This window comes from Giraffa tippelskirchi, chromosome 2 (assembly GCF_054371585.1).
Source record: "Giraffa tippelskirchi isolate mGirTip1 chromosome 2, T2T-mGirTip1v1.2.pri, whole genome shotgun sequence".
NCBI classification, from domain to species: Eukaryota; Metazoa; Chordata; class Mammalia; order Artiodactyla; family Giraffidae; genus Giraffa; species Giraffa tippelskirchi.
Window position 1 is genome coordinate 43,967,725 of NC_137276.1, and position 22,857 is coordinate 43,990,581.

The window sequence follows — 22,857 nt, forward strand, 5'->3', positions numbered from 1 at the left end:
ACAGCTAACCAACAGAAAGAGGGGCAAAAATATTGATGACATTTGTCTGAAACCTTGGTTTAGGCCTTCCTTGAAATCAGATCCACCTGGCATTCAACAGATCTTTATGGATCGCATAGTATATATTCCAAGCACTGTTCTAGCTACTGAGGATACAATAGTGAATAAAATAGAGTCTGTCATTGTGAACCGAATGTAACATTTGGCACAGTAACAAAATAAATAAGAGTGTACATAGGGCAAAAGCAAGCTGGGAAAAGTTGGTATGAAGCACAGTAAGATAGTTATTTTTGTTTTCTATAATTAGGTCAAGGAAGACCATTTTGCTAAGGAAGAAGCAAGCAGAAACATACAGCAAGGGAAAAAATGTGGATGTCTGGGAACAGAGAACTTCAGACAATAGAAATATTAAGTGAATGGACCCTGAGGCAGAAGTCAGGCAGTGTGCAAGGAGGTCGATGGGGCCAGATTAGAATTGCAGAGATTATGAGAAGTAGGAGATCAGGTCAGGCAGGTGTCACAGGGACATTGTCTTTTATTCTGGGTGATTTGGGAATCCACTGGAGGATGTTCACAAAGAAGTAAAGCAATTTTATGTAGTTTTTCAAATAATTACTCTGTCTTTTGCATGAGTAAGAGACCAAAGAGGAGTGAGATTAAAATCCAGTAAAAATCTGTTGCAATAATCTGGGCAGAAGTTGTTGGTGACTAATATCAGGAAGAAAACAGTAAGAGTGGTAAGAAATAGTGAAACTCTGGAGATATTTTAGTATTGACTGGAAAAAGAGACGGATCTGGAGAAAGAGAAAAGTCAGACATGATTTGAAGGGTTTTGGCCTGAGGTTTTGGACAACTGAGGTTGCAATTTACTTAGAAGGGAAAAAATGAAAGAGGATCAATTATTTGCTTGGAATCAGGGGGATTAAGTACCAGGTATTGAGTACAGAATGCATTAATTTTGAGATGCTATGATAGCAGTATGATATGCCTCCCAATTTCCCATTCAAAGAAATAATATTCCACTATATGTTGGAAACGTTGCCTACTGAGAGGCTTTAGCTATTGGTCCTATTCAGAGAATGCCTTTTTTTCTTTTTTTTAATTAAAGTGTAAGTGATTTACAATGCTGTGTTAATTTCTACTGACAGCAAAATGATTGTTACACACACACACATACACATGAAAAAATACATAAATACATACATATATCTGTATATATATATGACTTTCCCTGTGGTTCAGCGGTAAAAAATCTTTCAGCTGATACAGAAGATGTGGGTTTGATCCTTGGGTCAGGAAGATCCCCTGGAGAAGGGAATAGCTACCCACTCCCAGTACTCTTGCCTGGGAAATACTATGGATACAGGAGCCTCGTGGGCTACAGTCCATGGGGTCACAAAAGAGTTGAACATGGCATAGTAACTAAACAATAACAACAAAAAAGTATATGTGCATATATGTGTGTGTCTTTTTTTATATTATTTTCCAAGAATGCCTTTTCTGAAGAAAGCTTCCTTGCCAAGGTCAAGTTGCTTTCTGAGGCAAACTGCATCTGACTTACTCATGCAAGTATATAAAAGACCTACCTTAATGTAAAGGACTATCTCAGTTCTAGAGCTTTGCAGGGGGTCAGTTACTGAGACTGCATTGAAGCTCAAAATCTCCCTAAACTTAAGTCTGCTTTCTTTCTCTCCTTTCCAGAGGAGTTGATTACAAAACAATTACTAATAAACATCTTACAAGGGAAACTTTATCTCTAAGTCTGCTTCTCTGGAAACTCAGCCTAAGACAGATGCTTGTTTAATATCCTATATATATATATATATATATCCTATATATATATGTATATATCCTATATATATATGTGTATATATATATATATATATATATATATATACCTCACAGTTGGACATGGGTATAGAGTTTTAGAGCAGTGAGCTAAACTGGAGATATGAATTAGAATTTATGAGCATATAACAATTTAAACCCAATAGAACACATGAGATCATCTTAGATATGTCTATAAATAGAAGAAGAAGAGGTGGAAAGCTTGAGCCTAGATGCATGCCATCTTTTAAGAGTCAGGGAAATGAAGGGGAACCATCACAATAGACTGGGATACAGCAGTCAGGAAAGTTGGGGGAAAATCCCAGGAGACTGGTATACCGGAAATCAAAATAAGTTTTTACATAATAAAGGAAATATTAATTCTATCACATTTTACTGATGGATCGAGTAAGATGAGGAATTATTTGACAGTGAAAAAGAGCATTGAGACTACAAAAAGAGCCATTATCATTGGATTGGTGTTATTGAAATTGCGATTAAAATGAGGTCAAGAGAGAATAGAGAGGAAATGATGAAGACTTTCTCCAGGTAAGTATGAATAACATATTTGAGAATTTTTTGCAGGAAAGGGAAACATAGAAATAGGTAAGGGGCTAGAGTGGTCTATGGAGTCAAAGGCATTTTGTTGTTCTTGCTTTGTCTTAATTTGGTTATATAATAATACATTTTTATGCTGGTGGAAATGATCAGATAGAGTTAAGAGATTTTTATGATGCAGCAAGTTAAAAATATGATTTCTGAACAGTGTCCTTGAGCAGGCCAGTGTGGACATGATCTAGTAGAGTGCTTTCAGGATCAGCACAAAGGATGACAGTTAAAAGGTACTGTGTTTATATTTTGCACTGGGCCTTGCAAACTGTAGCTCATCCTGAGTGGTATTCAAATCACGTTTCATTGAACTGTGTCATTCTTCAAAGTAGTTATTGTGGATCATGACAATACAAGAAATGTAGAATGAATTTCTCCACCATAAAATTTAGCATAGTTTAGAAAAATTTAAAGTGTTGTGCCAGGGCGATTTACTATGTGTTGAATCTAATAGTTCTTTTTTTAAAAAGGTTGCATTCTTTGTTTTCTTTTTTTTTTTTCTTTTTCTAATCATTTATTTAAATGCATCCTTCATTACAGAGGCTTTAGAAGCACTGATACAGGATTCAAGTTAAGGAAATGGTTTAGATAGGAAGAAGGAGTGTTAAATTTTAATTGCAAGATTAAAAACAAAACATAGGAATAAAGTGCAAAGATTGGTAGATGGTGTGATTAGAGGTTGTAACAGTCTTCATCCAAGTGTTTGATGAAAATATGGAGTAAGAGAGTTACCAAAATAAAGCTGTTCTCCTTGCCAGTGAATCTCTGTCTCCAGGGTGAATAAAAACCACAGATCATCATCTGTGTTCACCTGTCCCACCAGCCACAGCACTTTTGCTTTATGGTCAGTGGTATCAGAAAATGACTTATTCATTTATGTTATGTCCTGAATTACTTTCAAAAGAACTTGATAATATGGCCTTATTTCTTATACTGTATCAAGTTTTATAAGACACCAGTCCTCTTCGGGAGGAAAATTAGGTAATTTTTACTCATACATAGGTACCTTACTTTCTGTTAGAGAGTGTTTAAGTCAGAAAAAGAAGTAAAGTCTAACTCTATCAAAAATATAAGTTCAAGTCATAACCTACATTATATTCTGGGGGAAATCTTACATATTTTTATCATGTTTATTTCTTTCTTAAACTAGGAAGGCGCAAAGAAAAAATGACTTAGAAAATAACTGTTTAAATATATCAGACCTAGGGTTCTCCTTTCCCTAACCTCCTGACACTTCTCTGGCTTTGTGCCTATGAGCATATTATTGTCTATGGAAGATTTACATGAAGCTAAGTTATTATTTGGGAAGAGGAAGATGCATATGTGAATACAGAATACGTAAAAATGCATTTTCTTCACTTTTGGCAGGTTTGCATGCCTAGAGATGAAAAATCATCCCTAGATAATAAACATACCATAGTGTCAAGGACAGCAAACGTTTTTTTTTTTGAAATTTAGACATATCAGAACATCTGCTTTAAAGGAGAAAAATTTGCACTACAGATCATATTTAATTTTTGCAAAAGCTGATTGCTTAGCATTGAGACATCTCTCTCTCTCTAAAATATATATTTTACCATCTCCTATCTATGTATCTTTAGTATAAATATAAATTATACTTGAAATCGGGTAATCAATATCAGTATTCAATGTATTTAAACTTCTGTGACACTCTTCTTTTGAGACAATGCTAATAGTGAGTTATCTGAAATCTATTAATATTAGGAGCAAAGATGAAACAATGTATTTTCTACTATATGAAGTAAAAATATAGAGGAAAATGAATGACTTTTATTCCTCACAGTCAGCAAAATTGGAGCAACCTACTAAACAGAATGTCTTTCAATACAATCTGCAATGTCAATCTATATACTAACATGTTAATGTTTAGAAAAAAGCTTCTTTGATGACAGAAGAGCAAATCTCCAGATGACATATCCAAAATGATCCCCATAATATAAATGAAACTGCACAGGGTTTATGATTCACACACATTTGGCTGTAAAACATTCATGAATCATAAATCCCTACATCATATTCAGGGGAAAATATATCCTATTTTATAAGAAATATCCATTGATAAAAGGAAAAAAAGAAAAAAAACTCCTAAAACTTCTAGAACAGTTTAAAGATATCAGAAAAGCAAATAAATACCTCTCATATGATGTATTAATATGCATAATAATATGAAAATTAATATGAAAAATAGTAACATTAATATGATGTATAAATGTGGTCATTGTGGTGTTGAGTTGCTAAATCGTGTCTGATTCTTTGTGACCCCATGGACTGTAGACCTCCAGGCTCCTCTGTCCATGGAATTTCCCAGGCAAGAATACTGGAGTGGGTTTCCATTTCCTTCTCCAGGGTATCTTCCTGACCCAGGGATTGAACTCCATCTCTTCTCCACTGACAGGTGGAGTCTTTACCACTGAGCCACCAGGGAAGCCCTACTGTATGATGGCTTGCATTTCATTCATATTGTTCCAGAAATGGATCAATTCTGCAGTGAGATTAAGGCAGCGGGAATTTTCCTTCGGGATGAAAAATACTAATTCTTTGAGGCACAGAGTTTAAGTTCTACAGCTTTCTGAAACTATTTTAAAAATGAGTAAAATGAAAATAAATGTATGCTGCAAGCTGACCAAAGCACCATCTTATGCTTATAACCAAGCAGTTTCATTAGTAAAATGTATATGTATATTTTTTTTCTCAGATGATCAGAGATGGCAGGATCTTGCTTTCTAATGTACTTCACACCACTTTCTAGTTTTTTCCGGCTAAGATTGTCTGAGCTGTTTTACCTGCTTTAGAGTCTTCAGGAAATAAAAGCCGGGGTGGGGGTGGGGAGCGGGAAATGGCTCAACCTGCCGGAGGCCATCAGAGATCACTGATAAGTGAACCAGAAGTTTAAAGCAGTGGCTAAATTAAGTTTTCCCAGTGTCAAGAGACATTACATATTTTCCTTCACTTTTGTAAAGAATCAAGAAGCAACTGCAAGAAAGTAAAATTAAGGCTGATCAAGCACACCTTAGAACGAAAAGAGTGATTAGCCTTGTAAGTAGTTTTACTCTGCTCTTAAGGGGATTGTTTGCAAGTCTGAGTACAACTGAAAGAAATAAATGAACTTCAGTCTCTAGGAAAGGCAGAATGGAATAATGAATAATAGCACACAGCCTCTAGATCAGAAGAGATGGAATGCCCACTCTGCAACAGGGCTGTGTTTGACATTGGAAAAGTCATTGCTTTGCTGAGACTATAAAAGATGAGGAAGCTTTCAAGTGATTGGTGTAGTTCCTGCCTGATAATAGCATTCAATTAAAATTAGATGTTGATGCTATTACTGTTAATGTTGATCTCTTAACCACTTATCTCTTGGGGTTGCTAACTGTCACTTTGTTCTCTAAAACACAAGTGATCATTCTTTCTCAATGGAAGAACAAACAAAATAATAAAGTAATTGAATATATTTTTTGGATTACATCTGTTGCCAAGGCTGTTTCCCTACAACCCCCTTGAATGGAAATCAATTTCTCTTATCTAAGTTTCAGGAGGAAGCTGCAAAGAGAAAAGCCAGAACTGTTCAGAATCAGTTAGCTTCAAAATGCAGGAAGGCTCACCTTCAGTAGACCTTGAGTCTCATTATATGCTCACTGTAATACATTAGTGTGGTAAATGACACACCCATTAGTGCCAATTAGTGTCAATTGCCATGACAAGTGGAAAAGCCATACAAGGACTGAAAAGGATTATTGCCTCAGTTCCAGATCCAAACCACACTCCTGTTCTTGGATAAATTGGGAATATTCCCACTCTTTCGAGTCCCCTCCCTTTTACCTTGACCCTTCAATATATATGGTGGCTCTGCTCAAATTGGCTTGAGAAGTTGATTTAAAAACTAAGACCAGAAACAATAAAACTCCTAGAGGAAAACATAGGCAAAACACTCTCCGACATAAATCACAGCAGGATCCTCCATGACCCACCTCCCAGAATATTGGAAATAAAAGCAAAAATAAACAAATGGGACCTAATTAAAATTAAAAGCTTTTGCACAAAAAAGGAAACTATAAACAAGGTGAAAAGACAGCCTTCAGAATGGGAGAAAATAATAGCAAATGAAGCAACAGACGAACAATTAATCTCAAAAATATACAAGCAACTTCTGCAGCTGAATTCCCGAAAAATAAACGACACAATCAAAAAATGGGCCAAAGAACTAAACAGACATTTCTCCAAAGAAGACATACAGATGGCTAACAAACACATGAAAAGATGCTCAACATCACTCATTATTAGAGAAATGCAAATCAAAACCACAGTGAGGTATCATTTCACACCAGTCAGAATGGCTGCTATCCAAAAGTCTACAAGCAATAAATGCTGGAGAGGGTGTGGAGAAAAGGGAACCCTCTTACACTGTTGGTGGGAATGCAAACTAGTACAGCCACTATGGAGAAGAGTGTGGAGATTCCTTAAAAAACTGGGAATAGAACTGCCATATGACCCAGCAATCCCACTGCTGGGCATATACACCGAGGAAACCAGAATTGAAAGAGACGCGTGTACCCCAATGTTCATCGCAGCACTGTTTACAATAGCCAGGACATGGAAGCAACCTAGATGTCCATCAGCAGATGAATGGATAAGGAAGCTGTGGTACATATACACAATGGAATATTACTCAGCCATTAAAAAAAATACATTTGAACCGGTTCTACTGAGATGGATGAAACTGGAGCCCATTATACAGAGTGAAGTAAGCCAGAAAGAAAAACAACAATACAGTATACTAATGCATATATATGGAATCTGAGAGATGGTAACGATAACCCTATATGCGAGACAGAATAAGAGACACAGATGCATGGAACAATTTTATGGACTCTGAGGGAGAAGGTGAGGGTGGGACGTTCTGGGAGAATGGCATTGAGACATGTGTATTTTCATATGTGAAACAGAGCACCATTCCATGTTCGATGCATGTGACAAGGGCTCAGGGCCGGGGCAATGGGATGATCCAGAAGGATGGGATGGGGAGGGAGGTGGGTGGGGGGTCCGGGAAGGGGAACACATGTAAAAAAAAAAAAAAAAAAACAACAACCACCAACAACAAAATGACAGATAGGATTTAAACCCAGCTCTTTGTAACTAATATCTCATTAGTCTCACATGTACTTTCTAACATGACTGTAAAGCACTGTACTAGATTATCATTGAGAATATATGCATGTATATAAAAACATATAAAATAAATATAATTAATGTAATAAAAAAAAAAAAAAAAAAAACTAATTTCCCCTTCTCCATTCTTTGGCCATTGAAAAGCTTGTGATGTTCCAATCTCAGCTTTGTTTTCTTTATTGGTTATGCCAATTCAATTGGAAAAATAATCTCCTTGACCAAGACAAGGGGTCTAAGCTCGGCTAAGACCCCAGCATGGATCCAGAAGACAAGTTTGGTAACATATACATTCCTGCACATTTGATATTTCACTTTTCTATCCATTATTCCAAGTACCCAGTACCATCTTGTTCACCTTTAAAGTCTTAAATCTAGTTAATGGAAAAACAAAAAAAGGCAATGTTCATTCTTCTGGAGATAAGGGATAAAAATAAAAAGAATTACTTTTTTTTTTTTTTTCATTTTAGGCACTGATCTATGCAATCAACATGCTTACATGCTCTCATTTAATCTCCGCTTCGCTATCCAAAAGACAACAACTTCCCTCCTGTTTCCCAAGCTCTTAAAATTCTGTCTTTTGATTATATCAAAGGATAAGTTAATCCTTATTTTATGATGCCTTTGAACTGTGGTGCTGGAGAAGACTCCTGAGAGTCCCTTGAACAACAAGGCGATCAAACCAGTCAATCTTAAGGGAAATTAACCCTGAATACTCGTTGGAAGGACTGATGCTGAAACTGAAACTCCAATATTTTGGTCATCTGATATAAACAGTTGACTCAATGGAAAAGTCCCTGATGCTGGGAAAGGTTGAGGGTAGAAGGAGAAGACGGCATCACCAATGCAATGAACGTGAACTTGGGCAAACTCCAGGAAATGGTGAGGGACAGGGAGGCCTGGAGTGCTGCAGTCCCTGGGGTCGCAAAGAGCTGGACACGACTGGGTGACTGAACAACAACAGCAATGCATTGACCTAATACACATATATATATGCTGCTGCTGCTAAGTCGCTTCAGTCGTGTCCGACTCTGCGACCCCACAGACGGCAGCCCACCAGGCTCCTCCGTCCATGGGACTTTCCAGGCAAGAGTACTGGAGTGGGGTGCCATTGCCTTCTCCGCATTCATTACTAGAGAAATGCAAATCTAATCTACAATGAAGCAATCAAAACTGACCTTACACCAGTCAGAATGGCCATCATCAAAAAAATCTACAAACAATAAGTGCTGGAGACATGTGGAGAAAAGGGAACCCTCCTGCACAGCTGGTGGTAATGTAAATTGATATAGCCACTATGGAGAACAGTATGGAGATTCCTTTGAAAAACTAGGGGAAAAAAAAAACAAAAAAACAAAAACTACTGTATGACCCAGTAATCCCAATCCTGGACAAATACTCTGAGAAAACCAATATTCAAAAGACACATGAACCCCATTGTTCATTGCGGCACTATAAACAATAGCCCGGATATGGGAACAACCTATATGTCCATCAAAAGATGAATGGACAAAGAAGTTGCAGTACATATATACAATGGAATATTACTCAGCCATAAAAAGGAACAATCTGAGTCAATTGAACTGAGGTAAAAGAACTAGAGTCTGTTATACACAGAGAAGTAAGTCAGAAAGAGAAAAAATAAATACTGTATATTAAACATATATATGGAATCTATAAAATGGTACTGAAGAACCATTATTCTTGCATGGCAAGAATAGAGATGCAGACATAGAGAACATACTTATGGACACAGCAGGGGAAGGATTGGGGGGGGCGAATTGAGAGAGTAACTCTGAAACCTATATATTACCATATGTGAAACAGATAATGATGATAGGTTGATGTATAACACAGGGAGTTCAATCCAGTGCTCTATGACAACCTAGAGGGGTGATGGAGGAGCAGGGTGGGAGAGTGATTAAAGAGGGAAAGGATATTTATGGTTGATTCACAATGATGTACAGCAGAAACCAACACAACATTGGAAAGCAATTATCCCCCAATTAAAAATAAATAATTTTTTTGAAAAAAGAAAACATGGAGAGGGAAAATATATTTATTAAAAAAATCACCTGTATTGAGATTGCAACAAATTAATGTGGAAGGAATTTTAGGAATCAGTGAACTAAAATGGAGATAAATGGGTAAATTAATTCAAATGACCATTATACCTACTACTGTGGGCAAGAATCCCTAGGAAGAAATGGAGTAGCCCTCATAGTCAACAAAAGAGTCCAAAATGCAGTACTTGGGTGCAATGTTAAAAACAACAGAATGATTCCTGTTTGTTTCAAAGGCAAAGCATTCAATATCACAGTAATCCAAATCTGTTCCAATCACTAATGCCGAAGAAGCTGAAGTTGAACAGTTCTATGAAGACCTACAAGATCTTCTAGAACCAACACCAAAAAAAAGATCCTTTTCATCATAGGGGACTGGTATGCAAAAATAGGAAGTCAAGAGATGCTTGGAGGAACAGACAAGTTTGGCCTTGGAGTACAAAATGAAGCAGGGTAAAGGCTAACAGATTGTTGCCAAGAGAATGCATTAGTCATAGCAAACACCCTCTTCCAACAACACAAGAGATGACTCTACACATGGATATTACCAAATGGTCAATACTGGAATCAGACTTATTATATTGTTTGCAGCCGAAGATGGAGAAGCTCTATACAGTCAGTAAAAACAAGATCAGGAGCTGGCTGTGGCTTAGATCATGAACTCCTTATTGCAAAATTCAAGAAAGTAGGGAAAACCACTAGACCATTCAGCTATAACCTAAGTCAAATGCCTTACGATTATACAGTGGAAGTGAAAAATAGATTCAAGGGATTAGATCTGATAGACAGAGTGACTGAAGAATAATGGACTGTGGTTCATTACACTGTATAGGAAGTGGTGATCAAAATCATCCTCAAGAAAAAGAAATGCAAAAAGGGAAAATGGCTGCTTGAGGAGGTCTTACAAATAGCTGAGAAAAGAAGAGAAGCAAAAAGCAAAGGAGAAAAGGAAAGATATATTCATCTGAAGCGGAATTCCAAAGAATACCAAGAAGAGATAAGAAAGCCTTCCTAAGTGATCAATGCAAAGAAATAGAGGAAATTAATAGAATGGGGAAGACTAAAAATCTCTTCAAGAGAATTAGAGATACCAAGGGAACATTTAATGTAAAGATGGGCACAATAAAGGATAGAAACAGTATGGTCCTAACAGAAACAGAAATATTCAGAAGAGGTGGCAAGAATGCACAGAACAATTATACAAGAAAAATCTTAATGACCCAGATAACCATGATGGTGTGATCACTCACCTAGAGCCAGGCATGCTGGGATGCAAAGTGAAGTGGGCCTTAGGAAGCATCACTATGAACAAAACTAGTGGAGGTGTTGGAATTCCAGTTGAACTATTTCAAATCCTAAGATGATGCTGTGAAAGTGCTGCACTCAATATGGCAGCAAATTTGGAAAACTCAGCAGTGCCCACACAACTGAAAAAGGTCAATTTTCCTTCCAATCCCAAAGAAGGGAAATGCCAAAGAATGTTTAAACTACTGCACAATTGCATTCATTTCACAAGCTAGCAAAGTAATGCTCAAAATTCTCCAAGCCAGGGTTCAACTGAGAACTTTCAGATGTTCAAGCTGAGTTTAGAAAAGACAGAGGAAACAGAGATCAAATTGCTGACATCTGCTGAATCATAGAAAAAGCTAGAGAATTTCATAAAAACATCTACTTATGCTTCATTGACTATGCTAAAGCCTTTGATTGTGTGGACCACCTCATACTTGGAAAATTCTTAAAGAGACCAGACCACCTTACCTGCCTCTTGAGAAATCTGAATGCAGGTCAAAAAACAACAGTAAGATCCAGACATAAAACAGTGGACTGATTCCAAATTGGGAAAGGAATATATCAAAGCTGTATATCATCACCCTGCTTATTTAACTTATACACAAATTGTGTGTGTGTTAGTCACTCAGTGGTGTTTGACTCTTTCTGACCACATGGGCGGTCACCTGCCAGGCTCCTCTGTCCATGGAATTCTCCAGGCAAGAATACTGGAGTAGGTTGTCATTTCTTTCTCCAGGGGATCTTCCCAACCCAGAGATTGAACCTGGGTTTCCTGCATTTCAGGCGGATGCTTTACCATCTGAGCTATTAGGAAACAGTACTATATATGCAGAGTATATCATGTGAAATTCCAGGCTGGATGAAACACAAGCTGGAATCACGATTGCCAGGAGAAATATCAATAATCTCAGATAGGCAGATGACACCTCCCTTATGGCAGATAGCAAAGAGGCACTAAAGAGTCTCTTGATGAAAGTGAAAGAGGAGAGTGAAAAAGTTGGCTTAAAACTCAATATTCAAAAAATAAAGATCACGGCATCTGGCTCCATCACTCCATGGCAAATAGATGGAGAAACAATGGAAACAGTGACAGACATTATTTTCTTGGGCTCCAAAATTACTGCACATGGTGATTATAGCCATGAAATTAAAAGATGCTCCTTGGAAGAGAAGCTATGGCAAACCTTGATAGCATATTAAAAAGCAGAGGCATCCCTTTGCTGACAAAGGTCTGTCTAGTCAAAGCTATGGTTTTACCAGTAGTCATGTATGGATATGAGTGTTGGACCATAAAGAAGGCTTAGGAAAGGAAAGGAAAGGAAAGTCGCTCAGTTGTGTCTGACTCTTTGCGACCCCGTGGACTGTAGCCTGCCAGGCTCCTCCGTCCATGGGATTCTCCAGGCAAGAACACTGGAGTGGTTTGCCATTTCCTTTTCCAGGGGATCTTCCCGACCCAGGGATCGAACCCAGGTCTCCCGCATTGGAGGCAGATGCTTTAACCTCTGAGCCACCAGGGAAGTCCTAAAGAAGGCTTAGCACTGAAGAATTAATGCTTTTGATCTGTGGTGTTAGAGAAGACTCTTGAGAGTCCCTTGGATTGCAAGGGGATTAAACCAGTCAATCGTTAAGGAAAAAAGTCCTAAATATTCACTGGAAGGACCCATGCTGAAGCTGAAACTCTGATACTTAGGCCACTTGATGTGAAGAAAAGGGTCATTGAAAAAGACTCTGATACTGGGAATGACTGAAGGCAGGAGGAGAAGGGGATGACAGAGGATGAGATGGTTGGATGATATCACCTACTCAACTGATATAAGTTTCAGCAAGCTCTGGGATATGGTGAAGGACAGGGAAGCCTGGTGTACTACAGTCCACGGGGTTGCAATGAGTTGGACATGACTGAGTGACTGAACAACACCAACAAGAAGTGTGGAAGGGGACTGGTACCAACAGACTCCGCTGATAAGGGATGCAACCCCAAGCAGCCATACTAGGAACTGGTGGCACTTTGAGAAATTCTTCCATGTCTTCTACAGAACACCCAATTGGTAGCCTCTTTCTATATACCTTGGTGTACATGCCTTTTTTCTCCACATGGTACAATCCCCTTAGTTTTTATATACACTTGAAAGCTTCAACACTAAAATCTATGGACCCAGGGAGAATTAATCTTATCTACAATTGGAAAAAGTTTTCAAGGGAGCAGTTCATACTCTCTTGTTGACTGCCCACTTCACCATAAAATCTCTTTCCAATGCTCTTTCCCTTGTAAATTCACCAACTCAAGTCTCATCAGCCATTCAGTTAGAGAATGGATGCCAATCTCCCCTTCCTTCCCTTGGATTTTCTTCTTCTAGTCTTAGACTAGGAGAAACACTGAATCACCAAATACTGGAGCACCAAAAATTATATCCTCGTCTACATCTAATGTGAAGTTTTCCAAGACTGCTGGGATATCTCTTACCCAGATTTATGGGGAGTATTCTACCTAGAACTAGGAATCCTTTGAAGTAGACTCTGGGAATTTAATTTTTCTTTTTTACTCAAATGTGCTTTCTCTAACTATTATAACATTATCTATATATTATAACATTTAGGTTATAATCTAAATTCTATTCCACTTTCTCTATGTTAGAAAGAATACTAAGTCGTTTCAGGTGTGTCTGACTCTTTGTGACCCACCAGGCTCTTCTGTCCATGGGATTCTCCAGGCAAGAATAGTGGAGTGGGTTGCCATGCCCTCCTCCAGGGGATCTTCCGGACCCAGGGATCAAACCTGCATCTCTTAAGTCTCCTGTATTGGCAGGCAGGTTCTTTACCACTAGTACCACCTAGGGTCTCTCCCATGTTTGTATGCACACATGCTCAGTCGTGTCTGACACTTTGCGACCTCCTGGATTATAGCCCATCAGGCTCCCCTTTCCATGGAATTTTCCAAGCAAGAGCTACCTGGAGTCTATTCCATGTATAGTGTTATTAAATTTTTGTTTCATTTCCTACCATTTATCTGTCTCATGTTAATTTAACTCTCAGACCAGCCAGAAAACTGGAATGGTAATGGAAAGTGTCTTCTTCCCCAATATGACCAAATGACGTGATGTGCTATACATATGTTAAGAAGATATAATTTCTTTTTAGCAGGTTAAGGTAACTGATTTTCAACAATATAATCACAATTTATAAGCAAAAATGTAAAAATAAAATCAAATAAATCATTGAGAAACATTATGGCAGAGAATAAAGACAATAAGTTGAATTAAGAGAACTTATAAAACATTCTGATTTATCAAATTATACTGAACCAACCAAAATTTTTATTTTATTTTATTTTTTTAATTGTTGATCTATTTTTTAACTTTACAATATTGTATTTGTTTTGCCATATATTGACATGAATCCACTATGGGTGCACATGCTCTTTTGATTTGTTTTTAGAACAATAGATGTGCACAGGATTTGGTATTTGGAAAATTAACTCTTAACCTTCCATCTTTAAGAATGGACTATATGAAATATGCAAAAATTGACTATTTCTTAAAAAAAAAAAAAGACTATCAATAATCTGTTTTTAAGGAACATATGTATTTTCTCTGTCCAGAAAGTGAAATAGACAGTACTCTGCAGGTGGGATAAGGGAGAGGGTGATAAACAGATGGAGACTTCTGAATGTTCAACAGTGGTCATCAGCCAAACCCTAAAGTAGCCTCAGTGTGGAAAGAATATCTACCTGTTTCCTAACATCTTGAGTAGGATAAAGAACAGAAAATGGAGATCTTGAAAGTATACTGCAAGTACATAGGCATAGTGGGTAAGTACATAAATGTTGAACTATAATGTTTGGGATTTTGTCATTTCCTTACACCTTCTTAACACAATGAGCTTGGAAAAAGAGCCATTTACTTTTTGTGGCTTGGTTTCTCAGTGTGTAAAATTATGATGCCAATAACGACAGATTCAATTGCTTTGGGTTTTTATAAGAATTAAATGGGAAAATGTATGTTTAAGTATACATATTTGTTCTGTGCTTGTGCTTGGTCACTCATTTATGGCTGACTCTCTACAGCCCCATAGATTGTAGCCCACCAGGCTCCTCTGTTCATGGAATTTTCCAGGCAAGAATACTAGAAAGGGTTGCCATTTCCTTCTCCAAGGGATCTTCCCAACACAGAGATTGAACCCACATCTTGCATCTCCTGCATTGGCAGGCAGACTCTTTACCACTAGCACTACCTAGGAAGCCCATTTATTTGTTTACTTATATATTTTAGTGCCCAAAGTAAATATTTTGAAACTATTGGCAGTCTTTTCTTAGGGAAAATAAGACATTCCTCACTGAATTTTGCCATGAATTTGTGGAACTATTTGCCTATGTGAAGATTATACATTCTTGACCTATTAACTCAGAAGTATCCATGTGATTTTTTTGGCCAGTGGTGGGGAATGTATGAATAGATATTATGTGGATCATTCTTTTGTAGTGGTGGTTGTTCAGTTGCTCATTTGTGTCCTACGCTTTGCTGGATAACAGCGAATAACTAGGTTTTGCTTTTTGCTGTGTTGGGTTTTGTTGTGTTTTCCACTGTCAATATTGCCCTCAGTCAAGAGATCAATAAAATTCTAGATAGAGGCAGTTCCATTACTCTGAGTTTCAAAATGAAGACTGAATGTAGCAGTCACTACCAACTAGTGATGGGCATAGAATGTGAAATTTGGCAACAAAAACCTACACAGTTTAACTAATCCACAATTTAGTGCTTAAAATTGGATTGTACCATAGTAAACACCCCCAAAAAATAAATAGCTGTGACACCAAGATAAGGGTGGTAAGGAAACTGTTGTTGCATGTTGCAAGGATGGAAAATCATGTAGGCAGTTATGAATCATTTAGCAAAACTGCTGTGTGTAGTGACTTGGAAAGCAAAGGCTGTATCAAAAGAAGTCATGGCTCTTGACATCAGATATAGCCATGTAATTAGTGTCTACCTCTAGGTAAAGCGCCTGCCTGCAATGCAGGAAACCCAGGTTCAATCCCTGGGTCGCAAGGTCCCCTGGAGAAGGAAATGGCAATCCACTCTAATACTCTTGTCTGGAAAATTCCATGGACTTAGAACCTGGTAGGCTACAGTCCATGGGGTCACAAAGAATCGGACATGACTGAGTGGCTTCACTTTCTAGTGGGAGGATTATACATCCTCGCCATAATTGAATCACTAGCAGAATTGTGACCCGGTTTGGTGAAGGAAGTGTGGGTTGAAGGGTCCTGTGTTACTTCCAGAAGAAGCATTATGTGACAGCATATGGGTTATTGTGTTCTCTTTTCACTCTGTCAGAAGAACACTGTCCCAGGTAGAGGCTGCTCCACCATTCTGAAGTAGAGTGAAAATCATGAAGAATAGGGGTAGAATATTTTTTTTCAGAGCTAGTATTGATTCATGATGGACACACAGTGTGAGTAGGAAATAAAACTTTACATTACAAATTGTTGAAATTTTGAGTGTGAGTGTATAATATAAACCTGGCTGTCCTTACTGAGACAGTTAAGAACTTAAATAGTGCTTGCCTCATTGTTGTTGCTGTTGTCTAGTCGTTCAGTCATGTCCAACTCTTTGTAACCCCATGGACTGCAGCACACGAGGCTTACCTGTCCTTTATTATCTCCCAGAGTTTGTTCAAACTCATGTGCATTGAGTCAGTGATGCCACCAAGTCATCTCAGCCTCTGCCATCCCCTTCTCCTCCTGCCTGAAATCTTTCCCAGCATCAGGGTCTTTTCCAATGAGTCGGCTCTTCTCATCAGCTGGCCAATACATTGGAGCTTCAGCTTCAGCATCCAACAAATATTCAAGGTTGATTTCCTTTAGGATTGACTGGTTTGATCTCCTTGCAGTTCAAGGGACTCTCAAGAGTCTTCTCCAGCACCACAATTCAAAGGTATCAATTCTTCAGTGCTCAGTCTTGTTTATAGTCCAGCTCTCACATCTGTACATGATTATTGGAAGTAGCCATGCCTCACTAAGTTCCACATAAGTGTTATTATATAGCTACTATTATTATATGAGTATGAGGATGATGGTGATGGTACAAGGAGAATCCATGTGTAAGAAAGGATTATACTAGTGGTAACAGGGATGTGTCAAACAGTCGAAGAGAATATGAGCCATAAATTATAAGGGTAATTTGAAAGCAAAAAATGCTTTTATATGGATAAAAAAAAAAGCTGAGACCTATTTGAGTATTTGAGTATAATATAGAGTCACATTTGGAAGCATGGCTCTCATCTTTAAAGTGATGGAAGTAGATCAAAATTTCAGAAGGACAAAGATGCAGAAAGCTGCTAGAGTCAACACATGTTAGTGATCTGAATCTTGAGAAATTTGCTCCAAATCCAATGGTGTGTAAGCAAAAGTTTAACAACTGATCTGGACTGCAGGGTACTGATTCATTGCATTTGCTAATTTTGATGGCATAAAAACACCCACCATGGCCCATTTCAAGCTAGCAATGTGACATAACCAAACACAAAATTGGGGGGAGAAAGGCACAGAGCCTGCTTTCAGGATCCCAGTGTATGCTCTGTCACCAGCACACCAGTCTCTCAGGCTTCACTGGTAGGTCGGAATTACAAAGGAGGAACATGCTTTAGAGCAAGATCTGGCCAATTCTGGAAGAAAAAGTCCCATGTAACACTAATGCTGATCAGCACAAGTTGGAAAAATAAAAGCTCTCGGTAACATTTTCCTCCTTGAAACGCCATTAAAACAGCAGCTAGGCAAAATATCCTTAATAGGATATTTTGAGGGAAATCACAGCCTCCCAAACAACTTTTAGAAAGAATGAAAGGAAAATACTTACAAGAGGAAAGGAAAGGGGGTAGGGAGGGAAACAAAGATTGTTGTCTGAAAAGAAACCATTTTGATCTCAGTCAAAACAGATTATTTTGAAGGCAGTCTTCTGTTATCATTGAAAATATATTTCTCCATAAATCCTGTCTTTCTAAATTGAGCTGTGAGTCAGCAGTGGGCAGTGCTGTGTGTGAAAAAGACGAGAATGTATCCAGAAGTACCTCTAACACATTCTGTTATTAGAAGTCTTTGCGAAAGTAATTTGACAGAGTTTTTCAACTTTTAGGTCACTAGTTTAAATTCAGTCTCAGTTGATCATGAGCAAAAGTGTATGGTTGGTGGCTTATGAAAAATGCCTTGATGGTGTCACCCTAGTTCTTTCTAACAGAGACTGCCACTGCAATTGACATCCTTTCTTTCACTTCTACCATAAGCACAAAGGGTGAATAGAAATGTCACTTCAAGTATTTTCTCAGCTTTTGTACTAGAGAAATTTGCGATATGAAAAAGGCCAATTCCTTTTCATCTTTAACTCACAGGTAGAATTATTCTCCTGTACTATGGTTCCCAGATATTTCTGGGATTTGAAAAGAAACCTGAGCCATTTTAGAAGTAAAATTATATCTAACTTACAGAAAGTTAAATTATACAAAGGCACATTCTTAAGAAATATTTAAATGTTAAACATGTACAATTTTTTGGCCTGAACTTACAAATCTAAGATTTATTTTTCTTTTTTTTTGTTTAAACAAAATAAATTCCCATTATAGATAAACAAAAATTTTCATTATTCTATAAATGTAACTATTTAATATTTGATTTTCCATATTTTATCATTTACATGACTCAACTAAATGTTTTATTTCTTCTAAAGAAACTACAGGACTTTTTTTTTTTTTTTTTTTGTCCATTGTTGTTTTTGAGTCACTCAGTCATGTCCGATTCTTTGTGATCTCATGGACTATACAGCACACCAGGCTTCCTTGTCCTTCATTATCTCCCAGTGTATGCTCAAATTCATGTCCATTGAGACAGTGATGCCATCCAACCATCTCATCCTCTGCCACCCACTTCTCCTCCTGCCTTCAATCTTTCCCAGCATCAGGGTCTTTTTCAGTAACTTGGCTCTTCGTATCAGGTGGCCAAAGTATTGTAGCTTCAGCTTCACCATCAGTCCTTCCAATGAATATTCAGAGTTGATTTCCTTTAGGATTGACTGGTTTGATCTCCTTGCAGTCCAAGGGACTCAGGCAAGAATACTGGAGTGGAGAGACTTTTCGTTCTCCAGGGGATCTTCTAGGAGCAGGGATCGAATCTGGGTCTCCTGCATTGCAGGCAGATTCTCTATTGTTTGAGCCACCAAGGAAGCCTATTTTATCCATTAAAATCCCCCAAGTTCCCTTATTACTAATATATCTACTTTCATATAATTTTATTTCCCCATGTTGTAATAGTAAATGAACAACAAAAGTAAATTCTCTCTAGTTACCTAGAGAAAAAGCAACAAAATACAGACAAGAGCAGAGGTAAAAAGAAGTATCTGGTAATGCCAGCCAAAATTTTGGCAGCCTCAGAAAATGAGTGGGATATAACAGAATGAGCCTTGTTTTGGAAATGTTGATAATTTCATCAACTGATTTAGGCCCCATTTACTTTCTATAAGATTCATTTCCTACATTTAGGTAATGAGGTTGACATGTTTCATTATTTTTAGCATTATTTCTAGTGGAAACATTCTATGGAACCTTCACTTTTATATCATCAGGGTTTGAGAGAGAAGGTATCTGTATTCAAATAGTATTGCAAGATGCCTCATGTCATCTCATTTGATGACAAAGATCAATGCTGGGATTTTCCTAAATCATCACATTTGAAAAAAACAAAAGCAAAAACAAAACCTCTCCTAACCTTCAAGGCCAGCTTCCTGAATTCTCATGTCAGCAACTCCTGCTATTCCCATATAACACCAGGAGATGATAAATTCTGTCCTCTGAACATCCATAGATAAAATAATGTCATGTACTTATGATTTTTATAGCAAGTAACAGTTATCAACACCACAAGTAGCCCAACTTGAAACTGTGGGTTCAGTTGAAAATATAGCATTTTCTGGCCAAATATGCTTTAGCTAGGAATATATAAACTGTGAAAATCAAGCTATCATTCTGCAAGTAACTCAGATGCCCAAGTATCAAGTGATGAGACTGGAAATATCACCTAAATCTACCCCCTTCATCTAAACAAATAAACTGAGGCACAGCAATTACAAAGTTTTCCCATGGCCACAAAATAAAATTGTCTGCCTCTGAATTAGGATGCCTATCATCAGTTGGTGAATCTAAAGTCATTTTCTATACTGAACACTACAGCAAAAATAAATGCTTCCAGGGCAAAGGAATCCAAGACAGAACACAAGAGTCAGCTGCAAACTCTTTGGAGGCAAAGTACAAGATATTCAAGTACATGCTTCCAATTCTTTCATTCTCTCTTGTAATGATTGCAGCTAATCCCTGCCAGCTAACACTAGTGCTTCAATAGTGGCAATCAATAGAATAGATTTGCTGTGGAAACCCTCCATCCATATTATCCTTGCTTTCCTTTACAGATGGAATTGTCATTCATCAGAGTGTAAGTGACATGTGAGGCTTTCTCGCCCTCTTGCATGGCTATAAACCCATTAGCCTTCAAGGTTGTTGCTAGAATTTTATTTGTAAACTAAGTAGCATACCTGTAGATTTAATAAAACAGCACCGATCCTCATGGCCTCGCTGATTTCAAGGCTATACATCAGCTGTGGGAAGCGAGGAGGGCTTTGATTATTTGGAGGAAACACTTCAATGTACACAGTGCAGATGGAATGCCTGTAGAGAAAGAGAAGCAAACAGGATGCGTAAAAATCTACATCACATTTAATGACAGACTGCATTTGATATTCTGTTGTTGGGTTTACAGGAGAAAGAAATTCTGAATTTTTATGGGAAATAATAGAGCAATTCAGAATAAAAGGGTGGAAAAATAAAAGCTACCACCAAAAGATGATATTTTCAGGAAATTATCTTCAATTCAGTTCAATTCAGTCGCTCAGTCGTGTCCGACCCTTTGCGACCCCATGAATTGCAGCACACCAGGCCTCCCTGTCCATCACCAACTCCCTGAGTCCACCCAAATCCACGTCCATAGAGGCGATGATGCCATCCAACCATCTCATCCTCTGTTGTCCCCTTCTCCTCCTGCCCTCAATCTTTCCCAGCATCAGGGTCTTTTCCAAATTATCTTAGCAAAAGGAAAAAAAAAATGCCTCAGGTACGGATTTTTCCTGCTTAGATTAATAGTGTGAATTAAAAAGAAATAGCTGTGCAAATAGAGGTAATGAATTAAACTGCCTTGACTTTTGACTTTATTTTGTAATGCTTCTCTAATAGCAAAAAAATACTCTGTAAATATTTCGTAGTAAGAGCTGTCCTTGGGGATTTCTTCCTATTAAACCAGCAGAGGGAGTATTGATTAAAATAACACAGAAAACAAAATATGGGCTGTGTTTTATTAGCTTTTTTGCTGACATCAATGGCTTAATGAAATGTATGTCAAGAGTCAGGATCGTAAAGTAATAGTTGTGTGAAATAGTTGCAAACAATACCAAATCTCTTTTTAAGTCTTTTTTAAAGAGTATAATATAAAAATTTGGAAGTTAGATTTAACTGAAGCCTTAGATTGATGGGCATTTGAGGGACAAAAAGATATTCTACTATTAGAAAGACAAAACCATTAGCACTGATATAATCACCTTTATTGAGATATCTAAACTCTGAAATTTCCTTAAGTAGCAAAAGTCGAAGAAACAAGATATTCAAGATTGGTACAGAAGAAACGTTAGCTAGAATATGTTAATGAGACCTGGGGTTCACAAAGTTAGTATTCTATCTTGAAGAACATACAACCACTGCCTGAGTTGTATGCTTTAACTTATCTTAACAAAATCATGCCTTTTTATTCAAAACACATTTCTTATAATTTCTATTTTGGGGCTAGAATTTTCTTAAAGTAGCCCAAAGTTCTTTACATTAAGTGCATCAGTTAAAGACATGTTACTGAAAACATTTTACTGAGATTATTATTCTATATCTGTTTACTTTGAAAAGCTCTTGAGAGAAATACAGATCATAGGCACTGAAAATGTTTTTTTGGCTTATCATCTGATAATATGCCTAAGTCCAAATTGTTTTTGAACATATTCTCAGTAGAATAGATACCTATAGAATACTGCTACTGCTAAGTCGCTTCAGTCGTGTCCGACTCTGTGCGACCCCATAGACGGCAGCCCACTAGGCTCCGTCGTCCCTGGGATTCTCCAGGCAAGAATACTGGAGTGGGTTGCCATTTCCTTCTCCAGTGCATGAAAGTATAGAATACTAAGCACCTCTAAAAATTTGCAGTGACTTTAAAAAATTTCATACTTAAACTTACCACAATATTGTTCCAAAGCAATCTCAATCTAAATTAAAATCTCTTAGACTTCATAATTAGTTAATGCATCTGCATTATTTCTTGCTCTGATATTATTTCATTATTAAAATTCACCAATAAAATTAATCAAAGTATAATTGCTTTTCATTTCAACTTTTTTTTTTACAACTCGTGTTTTAAGGGTAAGATGTTTAAAGTAGGTTAAAATGGATGAGAAATGTTGCTTATAAACTTAGAGGTATCAAGCTTACCCTTATCAGTACTATAATGGTGGGCTTTCCTGGTGGCTTAGTGGTATAGAACCCACTCACCATGCAGAAGACCCAATTCGATCCCTGTGTTGGGAAGATCCCCTAGAGAAGGAAATGGTAATCCACGCCAGTATTCTTGCTTGGGCAATTCCATAGAGAGAGGAGCCTGGCAGGTTATATACAGTCCATGGGATCGCAAAAGAGTCAGACATGACTTAGTGCCTAAACAACAACTATGATGGCTAGATGAAAAAGAGAAATACCATGAAGTTAAAATTTAGTGTGCAAAGAGTCCCACTTTTCATATTGTGGGAATAAAGTAATTGTCAGT

The 22,857-nt window shown here is 37.5% G+C and overlaps 1 protein-coding gene across 14 annotated transcripts in view; it reads right to left on the reverse strand.

The window, feature by feature from the left end:
• The window catches only part of PCDH15 (protocadherin related 15), a 797,082-nt gene that overhangs the window by 278,071 nt on the left and 496,154 nt on the right, over nt 1–22,857 (reverse strand). For 13 of the 14 annotated variants that reach the window (XM_081573683.1, XM_081573682.1, XM_081573681.1 and 10 more), the window contains one exon: nt 20,540–20,672. The exons of the other annotated variant lie outside the window; for it this stretch is intronic. In XM_081573683.1, the coding sequence (XP_081429809.1) occupies nt 20,540–20,672 (133 nt within the window). The remainder of the gene's footprint in view (nt 1–20,539; nt 20,673–22,857) is intronic. 14 annotated transcript variants of the gene reach the window in all.